Source organism: Talpa europaea, assembly GCF_964194135.1.
Source record: "Talpa europaea genome assembly, chromosome: 4".
NCBI lineage: Eukaryota > Metazoa > Chordata > Mammalia > Eulipotyphla > Talpidae > Talpa > Talpa europaea.
Window position 1 is genome coordinate 4410171 of NC_140070.1, and position 16627 is coordinate 4426797.

Sequence of the window (16627 nt, forward strand, 5' to 3'; positions counted from 1 at the left end):
AACCGCAATTCTCTTGTCAGTTTAAGGTTGGTTTTTGCTTTTGTCTTATTTGTTCAATTTTTTTCCTTTATAGTCTGCACATGAATGACATCACGTGGTATTTGTCTTTCTCCTTCTGACTGACTTTACTTAACACAACCACCTCCAGGCCCACCCATGTTGTCACAAATGGCAAGAGGTCATCTTTTTCATAGGCGAGTAGTATTCCACCGTGTCTATGAATCCCATCCTCACCCACTCAGCCACCGTCGGGTGCTTGGGTTGCTTCCATAGCTTGGCCACTGTGAGTGATGCTGCAATGAACACAGGGGTGCATGTTCGCTACCAAGGGAGTGTTTCCTGTGCTTCAGGGAAGTGCCCAGAGTGGGGCTACTGGATTATAGGGTAGGTATATTTTTAATTTTTTCAGAAACTCCACGCTGTTTTCCATGGTGGTTGCACCACTTTGCATTTCCACCAAGAGTGCTGGGGTGGGGTGTGCAGAGGGCACCTTTCCTCTACATACTTGCCAGCACTTGGCACGTCTTAGCATTTTGATAAGCGCCATTCTCACCCTGCTAGCGAGCTCTCACTGTGGTGTCCGCCTGCATTTCCCTGGTGAGGAGTGGGGTAAGCCAGGCTTTCCTGTGGCTTTTGAAGTTGCCACCCCACCTAGCAGTGGGGCCTAGCAGGGGGGCCTGCTACAGGCCCCCCTCCCGCCTCCCCCTTTCAGTGCTCAACCATCATGGGGGGCCAGAATGGGTGACTCAGCTCCCTCCCCAAGAGGTAGTATACCTCTGTGCCATCCAAGCCCCTGACCAGAGGGAGTCCAGAAACAAGTGTGTCCCCAACCTGGGGACCTGAGTGGTGCATAATTTTCTGAGCTTGTGCAAAATGAAAATGCCCAGCATCTTGTTCTAGATCCATTAAGAATTTCAAGCCTGTGGCTGCAGCAGAGCACAGCGTCAAGCCAGCAGGGGCACCGCCCCATGAAGTCCCTGGGGTGGCTGCACCCTGAGTGCATGGGGACATAGCAGCTTACAGGTCCAGGAATCCAGAAGCCAGGGGGGTCTCTGATTGCCCAGATATTGGCGCTGGCGATCCTCGCAAACATGCTGTTTCCCGTGGCCAAGCAGGGCGCGGGTGGGGGTGGGGGCGCGTGTCCCTGGGACCCTTGGGGAAGGGGCATTTCACACTTGCTCTTTTCTCCTCTAGCAAAAACAGCCTCTCCATCCATCCCAGCCTCCTCATTTCTGGTGCTTTTACAGTAAACTGAGCGAGAGGAGTGACGCATGTTGAATGTGAGAGATTAACGTTCAACAGGGCCGTGAGCTGTGCCTTTTTATTTTGGCCACGAGCCCAGGGGACCCCTGGAACGCGTGGAGAGGGGCTCCCGGCTGTGCACATCGCCCGGGCTCTCCCCTGCATCCGGCGCCGCCCCCAGCTTCGAGCCCCAGAGAACCGATACCGGGGAGCGGAGTGGGCAGCACCCCGGGGTTCTCCGGGGCCCGCGTGGCCTTTCGCGGTGCCGATGCGCCCCCGCGCGCCCCACGCCGGGTTCTGCACCAGAGCCCGCGCCCCTCCCGCGCGGCTTCCAGAAAACTCCCGGTGCATTTCACGGCATTCTTGGGGCGTGAGTCATGCAGGTTTGCAGCCGGCCCCCAAGGGGTGTGCGCGCGCGCGCGCGCGCGCGCGCGCGCGGAGCCCTATAAATACAGGCGCGCACCGGCCTCGGTGCGGCGCAGCCAGCGGGAGCGCACGGCCGGGTGCGGAGAAGCAGCGGTGAGGCGCCCCCGCCTTCCCCTCTGCGCGGTCCCCCGGGGTGGGCGGGCGCCCCGGGCCCGGTGCGCTCCGGGGGCCGGGGAGGGAGGCGGCCGGAGCCTGTTACCTGGCAGCCAAGCCCGGCCGATGCTGGGGAAGCGCGCAGGCTGGGACCCGGGGTTCCCGGTGCTCCCAGAGCGAGTCTGGGGGCGCACATAGGACAGGTGTCTTGATGCTCCGTGCAAATGTGCGGGATCGAGCCGTGGAAAGCTGGAGGCTGTCGCCAGGGCCAGCGCGCGGGGGTGGAGCGGCCTGCAGGTGGGCGCGCGCTGCCGCATCCCCTCCAGGCCGGGGTAAGGTGGGACCTGGGGGTGGGGGTGAAGAGGGGGGCAGCTGGCCTGCGTGAGTCATCTTGTTTACCCCGCATCCAGCTCTCCCGATAGTGCGTTTCTGAGTATGATGTTGGGATTTAAGTGTATGGTGCAACCACTGACATCCTACTCGTCGTGCTTCCTAATGCACCGGGCCCTCCAGAGAGGAGTCGCCCAGCGCCATCAGGCTTCTGGGCCCCGTCTCGTCTCATTTTTATAGATGATAATCTGAGGCCTGGGGAGGTTTGGGACTGTCTCCAAAGAAACAGCAAGGAAGGACCAGGATTAGAGGCCTCGGGAAGTCCAGAATCTCTGGAGCCAGAGAGAAAAAAGCAGCAGCAGCAGCCAGTTATTTTATTTATTTATTTGTTTATTATTATTATTATTTTTAAAGAAAGGGGCTGGGAATGGAAGCGTAAGCGCAGACACGGTAAATAGAAGGATTCTGGTGAGTGTTCATTACGACATGGGAAATTGCAGTCTATGGAAATGCCTAGCTCGGGGGCTGGGAGACAGAAAATGGACTCTTCGGGCACAGAAGTGTGCTTCTGAAGACTGTTTGAAGATTGTGGGTGTAAAGAATGTGAGCGTGTGAAAGTGAAGGAAATATATACGGGCCTAAAACGCGCCTGTCCCGGGCGTGACTTACAGGTGAATCTGGTTTCTCCTTTTCCTGGCTGAGTTTCCCCCATGTGGGGAGGTGCAGGCTCTAAACCCGGAGCAATGCGTGCTGAGGTCGCCCCTTCCTCCGGGCGCACCCCTATAAGGTTAAGGGTACCAGAGGCGGTGCTGTGGGCACTGGGCAGGGGGCCTTGGCCTGGCTGGGTCTGTCTCCCCCACGGTGGGCAGGGGGACAGTGGGCCGGCCCGCCCCGGGGGAGCGCAGCCTGTCCCTGGGCCCACAGTGTGGGTATCACCTGCAAGCCTGGTGGGAGAGCAGGTTCTGAGTCAGAAGCGGCATCACAACCCGCCCCCTGCGGCGTGTGGGCGCTGAAGGGAGCTGGTCATTGTACTGAGGCCACGCCGAGCCGTCGGGGGAACACAGGGGTCTCTGTGCCCATTTCAGCTCCCCTGTCCCCTCTGAACATGCCACTTTCCCCGCCCCCTGCAGGTAATGCCAATGCCCACGACTGTCCCTGGGGCAAATTCCGAAGAAGCCAGAATTCACTGCTATTCTGTAGGGGCCTTGTGCTCAGAACACCTTTCCCTCTTGGGGCCCATGTCAGATCATTGCACAGATGAAGCAGCTGGGGTTCCGTGCTTTAGGGGGTTGGTGTACCCAAAACTCTGGGGCTTAGGAGGGCTGGGTTCTATTCTGAGGCTACCACCAGCTTGCTGTGGGCCTTGGGGAATCCCATCCTGTCCCTGCTGAGGGAATAGGGTGGGCAGGGCAGTGAGCTTTTCCCCAAGTGTTGCATGCCTGGCCTGGGGGAGGCCTGCACTGGCTGCTGGGTGCTGGATGCCCCTCCTGAGCTCGGGCCCCGGCCGTCTGCTGCCTTTTCTTCAGGGCCAATGCCTCTGTGTCAAATCTATTCCAGAGGCCCTTGTATGGGTAGTTCTCCGAGGTGGTTCTGTGGGTGGACACAGGCTCTGTCCCTGCCCGAGGCATTTCAGGCCCCAGTGAGCGGCCAGAGTCTGCGGGGCATCAGCCTCCTACCCTCCTGGGGGAGGCCCTGAGCGTCCCGTCTCCCCCAGTGTGGGAGCCACAGCTCAGCGGCTCAGCTGACGACTTTGCAGGAGAGGCCTCTGCCTGTTCTACGAGTGTCCAGGGGGCTTCGGCGCTGAGGGCAGGATGGGGAGCCCCACCCTGGCCCCTCTGGGGTTCAGATGAACACAGTTTCAGGATGGGGCCCCTCCTCTCCCTTCTGCTATGGGAAATGGGTGGGTACAGATAAGGCTGGAGGTGCTGGCGGGGGGTGCAGGAGTTCTGTTTTATGCAACAACTTAGGCTTCTGGGAAAGGTCCGTTGTATAAGACCTGGCAGAGGCCCGGTCCCCGGACTCTGGGCAGCTGGCCGTGGTGCAAGCACCCAGCCTTGGCAGGGCACCCTGTGTTGACTTAGAGGGGCCTGGCCCTGTGAAAGGGGCCTGGCAGAGCAGAGGCATGTCCTGCCAGAGGGGTGTCTGGGAGGCTGCTCCAGGGGCCCTAAAACCCTCTGACCCCTCCCTCCTTGCTAGCCCTGGGTTGTCCTCCCTTTCCACTCTACTTGTACCAGTGCTCTCCCCCGGCTCACCTCTTGCGCAGGGGGGACGCACGAATGGGTGCTCCTACGTGACCCAGAGGGTCGACTGTCCCAGTTTCAGGGGGTGTGGCGACTCGCTGGGGAAAAGTGCTGAGACTGAAGGTAATGCCTGCGGTGGGCAGGTGAGGCAGCACACAGCAGGGCTTTGCCAGCCCCGAGGAGCCATCTCTACTTTAGGGGAGACAGGAGCAGGCAGGGTGAGTCCAGGGTTTGTCTGAGGGCATCAAATGGACGCCCTTCTGGATGCAGAGAGCCTGGACCTGGCTCAGGCATATTCAGTTACGGTGCAGGAGCAGGAGGGGAGGTGGAGAGAGAGGGCAGGACGGAGGGACTAAGAGGCGGGGGACAGCAAGGAGGCGGGGAGCAGAGGGGAAGGAATAAGTGGGGAGGGTGAGGAGGGGCCTTCACCTGAGCCCCTGGCCCCGCACTGCCTTCTTGCGCCATGTCTTGGGCTGCTGTCCTGTGGCTCCTCCCTGGGCCCCTCCTCAACTGTCATTGCAAGGCGTCCAGTGGCAAGTTCAGCCTGTTCTGGGGTTCCCTGGGCAAAAGGGAGAAGGTGCATCACCCAGCGGAGGGGCTAGCCCACGGCCAGGCCTGCGCAGGCCCCAGGAAAGCCTCTGGGGCTATGGGCTGGCGGGGACACAGCTGCCCGCTAGCTGTTACCATGACAGCCTCCTGTTCTCTGCAAACAGAGGCGTGCTAAGATTCCAGAATTGGAGGAGGCGAGATGAAGACTCTCCTGCTGCTGCTGGGGCTGGTGTTGATCTGGGAGAATGGGCAGGTCCTGGGAGCCAAGGACATCCAGGACAAGGAGCTCCAGGGTGAGTGGACCAGACGCCTGCTGTCGGCAGGGGCCACGGTTAAAGGCCCACTTTGTGCTTTAACCAAGGGGGGCTTGCTCGGTCGGCACCCCCCTGTCCCTCCTCTCCAGGCCTCCTGGCTCTTGGCGGCCAGGCTGCTTCCAGCGGGTGCAGGCGTGCCTGCTGAGCCGTGCCTGCTGCTGTTTCTTTCAAGTGTCCCCGCCCCATCCGCTCAGCCCAGTGCTCGCATGTCCTGCACGGACACCCTGAAGCTGGGCCATCCCATTCTCTGTGCAGCCCCCCTCTTTGATTTGCCATAGCACTGACTACACACATCCCCCATCTTTCCACCCCCCAAAACATGTGTTCTCTGCTCCTGGGGCAAGGAAGGGGAAATACCAGGCAAGACGAAGCCGGTCCTCCTGCAGTGCCCAGCCAGGGCCTCCTTCCGGGGGCCTCTCCTCCTTCCTGCTGGCCGGCGCTGCGGGGAGTGGGTAGAAACACAAACTTTGAGACCAGCCCCACCCCGGGCTGAATCTTGACTGCATTGTCTACGTCTTCCTCATCGGTGCATGGGGGAGACCAGGGAATATTCTGGGAAGTGCACTGGAGCCTGGGGCTGGCCCAGGGCCAGCACAGAGGACACCTGTCCGCATGGTGTGGTGTGACCCCCGTCTCCTTGAGGACAGCGCCCGGGTTATCACCCTGTCCTGCCACCTGGCACTGTGCTTGGGGACAAAGAAGTTCAGGGGTTCTGGAACCGAATTCCAGAAAGACGTGTCTGAAAGAATGATATATGTTTTTTAGTCACTTGTTATTTTAAGTTTTTAAAAAGAGCAGGTGTAGGTTCTCCGTAATATTAAGGAGGGACTGAGCTTTCCCATCTCCCTTTTGTCCCCACACATCCCTGGCCTCCCCCCACCACTATTCCATACCAGGGTGGTATCTTTGTTACAACCGATGTGCCCAAACCGATGCATTACTAATATCCAAAGTCCACAGTTTATATTAGGTTGAAAGGATGATATTTTGTACGTTGATGCTTCAACGGTTACACTGCCAGGATTTTCTCCCTGGTATTATTTTTCCTGCCGCCAGGGGCTCGCCTTCCAGAGCCTCGGGGCCTGTTCCCTGTCCCTCCTCTGGGCTCAGATTGTTTGCTTTTGGGAGCGGCAGGTGCAGCGGGCCTTGGGGCTTGCAAGCTGAGCCCTGGGACAGGGACCTGTGTTGGGGGAAAGCTGGGACCCCAAGGCACCCCCTCCCAGGCGCCCTGGGCCTCCTGGCCTGTCCGAATGTTCCAGCTGATTCCAGACTTCTATTCCCAGGGCCGTCTCTACTTCCTTTGACCTCATCCTTCCTCCCTGCCCTTCTCTTGCAGAAATGTCCACCCAGGGGAGCAAGTACATTAATAAGGAGATTAAAAATGCCCTTAAGGGGGTGAAACAGATAAAGGCCCTCATAGAGCAAACCAATGACGAACGGAAATCACTGCTGATCAACCTGGAGGAAGTCAAGAAGAAGAAGGAGGTGAGAGGAGCCGGTGCCCGGCCCCTGCCACCAGCGCAGCCAGGGAAAGGGTCTTCGCTCCTCGGGTGCCCTGCAGGGTTGCCACGGTGACCTGCCTTCCATCCAGGCCTGTGTCAGCTGACGCTGGGGGGCTAGCTAAGGAACAGGGATTGTTTATTTGCTTTAAAAAGCTGCAGAGGCTGGGATCTTGGATCTGGTTTTGTCAGGAGCCCGGCCCAGGGCTTGCTGCCCAGAGTCCCTTCAATAGATCTTCTGAACCCTGCTGCAGCAGGCTGGAGGCTCCGGAGGGCCTGCGAGCCTTGGAGGGGCTGGCATCCCCTTCGGGAATCTTCCCTTGGAGGGGGTTAAGGCAGGTATGGATCGCTGTCTTGCCCCAGGTCTTTTTAGAATTCAGAGCTACCTCATCTGCCACCACACGGCTGTACTTGGAGGCAGTTGTGTTTGGTGAAACAAGTCAGATGGAGAAAGACAAACACCATGTGATTTCACTCCTATGTGGAATGTAGACAAAAGGAACGAACAGATGAACTAAAGAAAATCAAAATAAACTTTCGGGCCATAAGGCCAGTGACTAGCTCCCGGACAGGAAGTGGGGCAAGGGGTGGGCTATTGGGGAAACAAGGAATAGATCTGGACTTTCCGTGGTGACCTAAATGTCGTATATACAGGTGCTGATTCTCCACGATGCACCCCTAAAACTTACACATTATCACACAGTGTGACTTCAAAAAAAAAAAAAGAACAAAAGGATAAGAGGTGCCCGAGGCTGAGAGTGTGGGAGCGAACAGGGTAGGCCTGGCCTCCCTCAGCCATAGGCAAAACCACTATTATTCCATCAACAACTTATTTTTAAAAACCGCCAGTCTCCTTAGGGAGCTACCACACCAAAAGCCTCCTCCACCAGCTCCTGCTCCCGGTGGAGGAGTATTCACACCCCAAAACACGGCGTGCTTCATGCTCGAACCCGGGGCCAGGTTGTGCTTTGGAAAGCTGCGGGGCTGGTGTCCTGGATGTGAACACCGGGACACACATCCGCCGGGGCTTGAAGGGAGGCTGGGGGGCTGGGGGCCGGGACCCCGGGCGGGCGGGCGCGGACACGTGGCCGGCGGTGGAGGGCGGCTGCGCAGTGAGCGGCCCGTGTGCTCCTGCAGGAAGCCCTGAACGACACCAAGGATTCGGAGCTGAAGCTGAAGGAGTCGCAGGGCGTCTGCAACGAGACCATGACGGCCCTGTGGGAGGAGTGCAAACCCTGCCTGAAGCAGACCTGCATGAAGTTCTACGCCCGCGTCTGCAGAAGCGGCTCGGGGCTGGTTGGCCGTCAGGTGAGAAGGGGCCTTGGTCACAGACTGGGCGCGGAGCGGGCAGGGAGGAGGGCCCGAGGAGGCAGACGTCACCCGTCACCCACCCCCACACCCCCCGCCCAGGCCAGATGCCCTCGATCTTTTGGGCTGCATGTGCCTCTATTGAGCGGTCCTGTCTGCTAGGTGTGTAGTAACAGAGGCAGACGCTGGCTGAACATCTGGGTCTTCCTGGGGTCCCTAGAACGGAAGGGCATGGGCTGACCGTTCAGAGGAGGGATCCGCTCCCAGCCTTGGGTCCGATGCCACGTGACGGTGGAGCTCGAGGGGCTCCCAGCAGAGCGGGACTCAGGAGGCTGGGCCGAGTGCGAGCTTGTCCTAACTGCTCCCCATCTGGCCGCCCAGCTGGAGGAGTTCCTGAACCAGAGCTCTCCCCTCTACTTCTGGATGAACGGGGACCGCATCGACTCCCTGCTGGAGAACGACCGGCAGCAGACCCACGTGCTGGGCGCCATGCAGGACAGCTTCGACCGGGCGTCCAGCATCATGGACGAGCTCTTCCAGGACCGCTTCCTCGGCCGGGAGCCCCAGGACTCCCACATGTTCTTCCCCTTCGCCTCTGCCCCCAGGAGGCCACTCTACTTCCACCCCAAGTCCCGCATCGCCCGGGACTTAGTCCCCTTCCACGCCTTCCAGCCCCTGCGCTTCGAGGACATGTTCCGGCCCTTCTTTGACATGATCCAGCAGGCTCAGCAGGCCATGGAGGCTCACCTCCACAGCGCTCCCTACCAGCTCCCCATGGAGGAGTTAGGTTAGAGAGACCCTGTTCTTCCCAAGAAGGGGCCCGGGAGATGCAGAGACCTGTCAGATGTAGGCTGTGCCAGGTGCTTGGGGTGCGCCATGCACCTCTAGCTTCCCTAGCACCCTGTGGTGCAGCCCCACCGGGGGAGGTGAGAACTCAGGCAGCGGGAAGGAGCTGTCCGAGTTCTCACAGCCGCTCTCACGGGACTCGCACGCCTTCGCTCTGCTCCGTCTTCCAGCAGTGGGGGACGCTGCCCCTCCCTCGGGAGTGGGGGGTGCCTTGCCTATAACTCAGAGTTCTACCGTCAGTCCACGTGCCAGCTCGGGATGTGAACTGGGAGCTGGGCAGGAATGGACAGTGGTGTGGAGGGGTCAGAGAGGCTGGGGCTCCCCCGCATTGCTTGTTAGTGTCCCTCCACCTGATACCCCCCTCCCGTCTCCAGAGGGCACCCACGGCCACACCGATGACCGCACCGTGTGCAAGGAGATCCGCCACAACTCCACCGGGTGCCTGAGGATGAAAGACCAGTGTGACAAGTGCCAGGAGATCTTGGCTGTGGGTGAGTCGGGTGGCCTGGGGTCCCGGGAGCCCCCTGGGGCCGCCTTGGTGGGGTCAGCGGCCAGGATAGGTCCAGCTCTATGTCCTTGCAGCCACCGTGCTGGGCGGGTCCTCCTGGGGCTCACTGGGGCTCCTCACCTGTGGGCCAGGTGAAGGGCAGGACTGTCTGGTCTAACTTGCCCAGCACAGCCTGGGTGACCCCGAGTAGGGGCTGCTATGATTCTTAAAAACCTGTTGCGTTGGCACGGCTCTCGTCCGAGGCACATGGGTCCTTGCCTGGGGGCTCGCAGCATCCCTGCAATATCCCCTTTGGCTGGCCGGTCCCGACACAAAGGGAGATTCCCCTTCAGCTGCTCCCTGCAGCTGATCAGATCTGGTCATTGAATAGCTGCGTTCCAAGCCTCTGGTGGTGTCTGGAACACCCTAGCTCAGGAAGGGTGTCTTGTCTCCCTGTTAAAGTGGGTCTGTGCTGAGACTTGTCTCTCGCTGGGCCAGGGCAGGCCCGCAGAGTCCAGTTACTACTCCCGGCCGCGTCCTGTAGAAGCCCCCCATAGGTAAGTCCCGGTCCTGGAGGCGGTGTGTGCAGATGCGTAGGTGAGCACATGCCAGGCCTTCTGGGCTCGGCCCATCAGGCAGTGCGGTTAGAACGAGCGCGAGTCACCAAGTACTGCCCACGAGACAGTGGGTCACCTGGGGCCGGACCAGATGGAGACCAGGCTGGGGCGTGGATGGTGTCCAAGCACCATCCATGATGCTGGCCTCAGCTCTCCTGAGTGAGCCTGCAGATAGACATGCTGCAAAGACACACCTAGAGAACCTTCGAGAACCATAGACCCAGAGTAGGCAGAGCCTAGGTTTAGGAATCAAATCGCAGGTTCGGTCTTGACCCCACAGGCCTCGTGGTATGACTTTAAGAAAGCAATTTACTTTTGGGGCCTCCACTTCACTATTGGTATAAAATGTTCATCACAAGTCAGACTCCACCTGAGAACTGGCCACGTGGACACCCGCAGCAGGTGGCTGTAGCATTCCCTCTCTCCAAAAGTGACCCTCGGCAGGGGACGTGAGTCCAGGTCTGAGCCCCAAGATCCATGCTCCCCCAGGTGTGGCTCATGCTGGTCCCAGGCCCCAAGGGAGGCTCTGTAGGGCCGGCTTCATGGGCTGATTTTCACTGGTGCTTCTGCCCTTTACGTGCTCTCCCGCCACGTTTGCGCCTGCGTCCTCGCCTCTGCGTCCTCGCCTCTGCGTCCTCGCCTCTGCGTCCTCGCCTCTGCGTCCTCGCCTCTGCGCAGACTGCTCGGCCGACAACTCCGAGCAGGCGCTGCTGCGCCAGGAGCTGAACACGTCCCTGCAGCTGGCCGAGAAGTTCTCCAAGCTGTACGACGAGCTGCTGCAGTCCTACCAGCTGAAGATGCTCAACACGTCCTCGCTGCTGAAGCAGCTCAACCAGCAGTTCAGCTGGGTGTCCCGCCTGGCCAACCTCACGCAGGGCGAAGACCCGTACTACCTCCAGGTCACCACGGTGAGGCGGGGCTCGCCACGGGGTGTGAGCCTCCTGGGACAAGGCTTCAGAGGGGCCCCATCCATCGCTTGTCAGGAGGCGGGACATAAAATCTTTCCTGTTCCTGGTTGCGCAGAAGCCCCGTCCCGGGAGCGAAGAGTCACAAGCCCGTTTCACACGGGAGCAGAGGGGGCGGCTCGGCGCCTGCCCGGGTTGGACAGCTGCCTGCCCTCAGCAGGGCTGGGCTCTCGGCGGGGCCTCCGCCTCTCCCCGTGACGAGAAGCTCCTCTGGCACTGGGGCCCTTCCCTGCAGGCTTCTCTCCCACAGCCTGGGCCCCTGGCTGCCCACAGGAACCTTGCTGGTATCCAGCCATCAGGGGCTCCCATCTAGTCCTTGGGGCACCTGCTGGGCTGGGCACGTTCAGGTGCTGTCTGCCCTGCCGCCATGTGTCCGCCATGTGTCCTCCAGGTGGCCAATGTCGAGACTCATAAGAGGCGAAGGGACCCGCTGTCTGCGTGGAAGCCTGGCTCTGGCTGCCCGACGGGGAGTCCGGCCTGTGACATCACCCTGTCTCCCTTCTCCCCTTGCAGGTGAACTCCCACACTTCCGACCCCGACCTTCCTGCTGGCATCACTAAGGTGGTCGTGAGGCTGTTCGATTCCTCTCCCATCACGGTGACCATCCCTGAGGAAATGCCCAGGAGCGACCCTAAGTTTATGGAGGCCGTGGCGGAGAAGGCACTGCAGGAGTACCGCCTGAAGAACTGGTGAGTGTGGGGCTCCCCGCACCCCTTCTGCCCTGGGGGGGCCAGCACATCCCGGGGGGCTGAAGATAGGGGGGGCTGGGAGGGCCTGCTTTTGCAGGCCAGGTGCCCGCTAGACCATAAACTGTGCCCGGAGGCCATTCTTTCTGGCGGATGAGCCGCAAAGTGCCGCCTCTTGGTGGAAGTCGAGCCGTCTCCTCTCCCCATCTTGCTTGCAGGGAGGAGTGAGCTGCGAGGGCTGCTGAGCGTGGGGCGTCGGATCCGGTGGCCCCAGCTGGGCCCCAGGGCCCCAGAGAGAGCGCCGCATGTCACCCGGGCCCGGCCCCGCCCCCAGCCTCTGCCTTGTCGGGACCCACACTAACTAACGCCCCCTCCGCTGCCCACGGGAGGGGCCCCCGCATGCCGCTAACCCAATAAAGCTGCTTGTCATCTGAACACACTGGGCGTCCTCTTTCTGCGGGGTGTTCTGCCTCCCCACTCCTGCGTCGTGCTTGGGGGGAAACCATGGGAAGAAAAGGAGGGGCTAAGACAGCGTGGGACAGTGCACTATTGGGGTGAATGAGAAACATCCACGTGGTCACTCAGATGACCAAAGTCTACTCCTCACGCACAGCTGGTCTTCATCCCAGCTCCTGAACCCTGGGACATGTTGGGAGTGTTAAAGGGGTCTCTGTTAGGTGAATGAGGGGACGGGGAGAAGCACCTAGGGATGGGGTGGGGTGTCTGGAGAGTCAGCATGTGACTAGAGGAACCCCCAGTTCCACCAGGCAGGAGGGAGAGGGGCTAGAGAGGGAAAGAGGCACCAATCCTGCCCTCCAGAAAAGGAGGGTTCTAGAGAGCTTCGGGGCGGTGCACACCTGGAGGTCTGGGGAGGGGCGTCTCGTCATCTGGCTGTTGGCTCGTACCCTCCATGGTGAACTGGTGGCTGAGGACAAGCGGGTTTCCTGCGTCCCGCGAGCAGCTCTAGCTGATTGACCGGCCCTGAGGGGGGGTCGTGGGACCTGCTGATGCAGAGTCTCGGCCAGAGGCACGGGGTGGGGGGGCGCGGGGTGGTTGGGGGGTGGCGCTGGGCTTGTGGCAATGTCTCGGGGAGGGTGGTCTTGGCGGCTGAGTCTGTACCCCGTGGAATCTGCCCCGAACTCAGCGTAGAATCAGAATCCACTTGGCTCTGCCCACACCACACCCTGCTGGTGTCTGAGAACCGCTTATCTCACGGTGGGGGCCAGAAGCCCCCCAAAGAGCACCGTATAGTTGAGAATAAAAGGAACGTCATGATGAGGTCGATCCGTTGAAAGATCTCTTGCTTTCAGGAGGAGAGATGTGTCCCGGTGCCGAAATAAGAGACATTCTGAGACGTGAGCCTTTTCCATTCCATTGTCCAGCTGTTCTGATTGGGGTGGGGCATCTTGTGAGGGAATACACTGAAAATTAGGGAGAAGGAGGGCATAATAACAAACCATACTTATTAATTATTATTAATAAATAATTGATATTTTCCTTTCGGAAAATGAAGTCCCCAAAAGACAAAAAAAAAAGAAAATGAGACCATTTTCTTCCCAAGAATGTTTGGAATTCTTGACCGTGGCATTGTTTTCCCTGTGGGTCCAGGCAGACCTTATCTCTGTTCGGGGACCACAGGCATTTCTCCTGTGCTTGGGTTTTTCCCAAGGGGGGAGTTTGCTGCTCAGCCTAAAATGTAGCTGGACTGCAGCTCGTGCTGCTGCGAGCAGGCGGCCGGAGCAACCTATCACATCGTTAAAGCAGCAGCCTTTCACTTAAGAATGTTTTCTAGTTCTCGAATTCTATTCATCAAAAATAATTCAAATAAAAAAAAATCTGGCTTCTTCCCAGGTTTATAGCAAAGTCTGTCTTTTCCCAGTGCCCCTGCCCCCCGCCCCAGGGCTGACCCCTCCATGGCGAGTCGCCCTCAGCCCCTTCAAGGTCAGGTGCGCCTCAAGCTGGACGGGTCCGCCGCCTGCCCGTGGCCCCCAGTGCCGGGGGCGCGTGGCCTTGCGCTGGCACTGGTGTTCTCCTGCGACCTCCTCTGGGCTCCCAGCCCCTCTCCCTGCCCAGCCCAGAGGTGGGGTGACAGGTGAACCCTCACTCCAGCCTCACATTCATAGGGAGATGCCTCCCCTCTTGGGAAGATCCAGACCTGGGTCCCATCCACAGCCCCTGCTGAATGGAGGAGGGGGCGGCCCTGCAAGCCTCCTCCCGGTGAGCGGGCACCCCCTGGTCTGGCCGCGTGGGTCGCTGCACGGTGCTCCAACCCGCGTGAGCCAGGTGGGGCCTGGCCCGGGGCGCGGCTGGGAGGCTCTGCCTTCCTCCTCCGGGGGCCTCGGCTGGTCACGACAGCTGCCACCAGGGGGTGCCCCGAGACCGCTGTTCAAGACTGAGGGTGCTGCCGGCCAGAAGCACCCTGGTCCTGCTGTGTCTCCAGGCTGGTGGGCTCTGCTGCCCCCTCCCTCCCTGACCATACAAGTGGCCAGGTTGACCCGGCCAACTTGGGGTTCTCCCCATCCAGGGCACCAACATGTGAAGAGAGTCACATCTGTCTTGGACTTTCAAATGCCCACACACTTGCATCCGGGGGAGACCTCCTGAGTGGCGGTGCAGGCTCTGGGATTCTCTTCCTTGGGTCGGCCCTGCCCAGAGTAGGGGCCAGGCAGCCCCTCTGTGGGGGAGAAGTTGCTCCCTGTTTTCTTGCTCTGCTTGGTGAGATTTGCACGTTTCCTTTGGGCTGGTGACCTCTCACCCCCAGCTCACTTTTAGAGCCCCAGCAGCTGGGTGATTTGTCTTCACACTGGCCCAGAGGACCCCATTCCTGCTCTTTTTGTCCTTCTATTTCTTCTTGTGCTGCTGACTGGACTGTCCCGTGTCGGGCAAGCCTCCCAGCTGCTGCACCCTGATTTCCCAAGTCTCCTGGGTTGAGGGGTGTGTTGCTTGGGGTGAAGCTGGCTTCTGTACCCAAAGTTTAGACCCTTAGGGTGGTGCTGGGAGAGAGGAGAATTGGCTAGTGGGAATGTGGAACAGAACAGCAAGGAGTGGGGTGGGGGGGACATAAACAGCAGGTCTAGATCAGGGGGGCCCCTCACCCCAGTGTGTGGGCTCAAAGACACTGCATCCCAGGGACACTGCAGTGAGAGTCTGGGGGAGGGGGACCTCCAGGCGTCCACAGACCCCAAGCCAGTGGGAGAGTACATTATATTCATGAAAGCCTGACCCAGAAAGGGTATTTGGATTCTATTAATTAGAAAGTCTATTTCCAGAACATTCTTTTGCCTGAGTATTCTAGGAACGGAAGCTTCCCAGAACCTCGAAGTTTCAGACTAAGCCACGCTCCTTTGTGTCAGGGTGTCCCCACCTGGGGCAGAAGCGGGAAGACCACACACAGCCGTGACTCTCCTCCCTCGAGCAGAAAGGCCTTTTAAAGACCTGGGAAATAGAACGTTGCTCAGAAGTTTAAAACACAATTACACAGTGGACGAGGATGTGAGATTCATAGATCCTAACAACTGAATTCAAGCTACTGATAAACAGTAAGACGCACTTTGGTATGAAAAGTTGGAAGACACAGCCCTCCCCGAATTGCTGGGTGGCTTTGGACAAGCCTCGTCACCTCTCTGAACCTGGGTTTCCGCACCTGTGGGCCATGGGTAACTGGACCCCGTGGCTCTTCCACAGCCTCAGGCTTTGCCTCCGATGCTTTCCTTTTTATTAATTGCACCCACCTGTTTCTTTCCCTCTGCCTTGTCTACGTCTCCTGGAGAACCTGAACTAATGCACGTGTTATATGAGACTGATTTCAGGAGACTGGCGCACGTGATTTCCCAGGCCTGAACTGGGGGGGCCCACACGGCCTGGGAACTCAGTCGGGAGCCCAGGAGGCAGAATTCATTCTCTTGCTCCTTCCTCTGTTGGTGGACACTTGCACTGACCCCTTCAGGATTGTGAGCAATGCTGCCGTGAGAGCGGGTGTGCAAACACCCGCGTCTGCTCTGGAGGGCTCCTCAGAGAGCAAAGCTAGCCCACCTGGCGGCTCCGTTTAGTTTGTGAAGCGTGCCCAGCCCATCTTCCCCAGTGGCCGCACACTTCACAGCGCCCCCCACCCCAGCCCCCTGCACCCCCTCACCCCTCACAGCGCAGAAAGGCTTCAGTCTCTTGGTCCCCCACCACACTTGCTACTTCCGGCTCGCTCGTGTGCCCGGATGGGTGTGACAGGCCATTTCACTCCGGCTCCGCTCTGCACGCCCCTCGGTCGGTGATGCTGGGCACCTTCTGCGCTCCCGGCCACACGGGTGTCTTCAGAGAAGCCTCAATTCAAGTGCTTTGCCCGGTTTTCTTCTGTGTGTGCAGAGCTGGGGTTCCCCACGTGCCCTGGAGACGGCCCCTCATGCGCTGCGTGAGCAGAGCAGGAGTTGCTCGAGGTCTGCCCTTAAGGTCCCGTTCGCTGGCCGCGCCGTGGCCGCCTGCTAAGCGCTCGGTGCACGCGCCACGACAGAGCCGCCGCCCGGCGAGGCGGCCCAGGGCAGGCTGCAGCCACGTGTGCAAAAGGAACATGAACAGCATTTTCTGGGCAAGTCCAAGACCTGGTGCCTGCAGAGGGAGACAGGGCTCCGCGAGCCCCCCGAGGCAGAGAACCCCCTGGGAGGGGAAAGGAGGGCGCGGAGACTGAGCAATGTTTGTCTTTATGAACAAGAAGGCAGAAGAGCCCTCGCCCCAAGCCCCCCCAGACAGAGGGAGAGCTGCGGGCGATGGATGGGGGAGGTCTGAAAAGGGGGGGGCTCGGGGTACAGGGCCCTTGATTGGCAAGAGCGCGTTGGCCCAAACACAGGTCAGGGCAGCTGGAGACGGGACCCCTAGGCTGGGGGCGCCGGCTGGAAGGTGGGGCTGCACGTGACCAAACCCCTGACCTCCTGGACAAACATATTGGGGCTTCCTGTGTCCTGAGAAAAGAGGAGGGGGCGACTGTGGGCTCCGGACAGGGGTGGTGCTGCTGCACGGAGACGGGAATGGGGGTTGGGT

General features: G+C 59.8%; 2 protein-coding genes across 2 annotated transcripts in view; one reads left to right on the plus strand and one right to left on the minus strand.

Annotated features, from left to right (window-relative positions):
- SCARA3 (scavenger receptor class A member 3) overlaps nucleotides 1-2295 on the minus strand; it is a gene marked incomplete at both ends in the record, with an annotated part of 31691 nt that extends 29396 nt beyond the window's left edge. Inside the window, 2 exons of the mRNA XM_084232071.1 lie at nucleotides 1868-2105; nucleotides 2263-2295. Coding sequence (XP_084088197.1) covers nucleotides 1868-2105; nucleotides 2263-2295 — 271 coding nt within the window. The remainder of the gene's footprint in view (nucleotides 1-1867; nucleotides 2106-2262) is intronic.
- CLU (clusterin) lies at nucleotides 1741-12039 on the plus strand. Its single transcript, XM_084231761.1, has 9 exons — nucleotides 1741-1761; nucleotides 5045-5173; nucleotides 6531-6679; nucleotides 7831-8001; nucleotides 8383-8788; nucleotides 9222-9338; nucleotides 10630-10859; nucleotides 11430-11605; nucleotides 11821-12039. Exons 2-9 carry the CDS (start codon nucleotides 5080-5082, stop codon nucleotides 11828-11830), a joined length of 1353 nt encoding a protein of 450 aa, XP_084087887.1. The 5' UTR covers nucleotides 1741-1761; nucleotides 5045-5079; the 3' UTR covers nucleotides 11831-12039.
- The last annotated feature ends 4588 nt before the right edge of the window (nucleotides 12040-16627 follow it).

Excerpts from the sequence above, each read along its gene's own strand:
- CLU (XM_084231761.1), top strand. The coding sequence starts at position 5,080 with ATGAAGACTCTCCTGCTGCTGCTGGGGCTGGTGTTGATCTGGGAGAAT. Across the intron at positions 8,002-8,382 it reads CGGGGCTGGTTGGCCGTCAG|CTGGAGGAGTTCCTGAACCA; the intron begins GTGAGAAGGGGC and ends CTGGCCGCCCAG. Across the intron at positions 9,339-10,629 it reads CCAGGAGATCTTGGCTGTGG|ACTGCTCGGCCGACAACTCC; the intron begins GTGAGTCGGGTG and ends GCCTCTGCGCAG.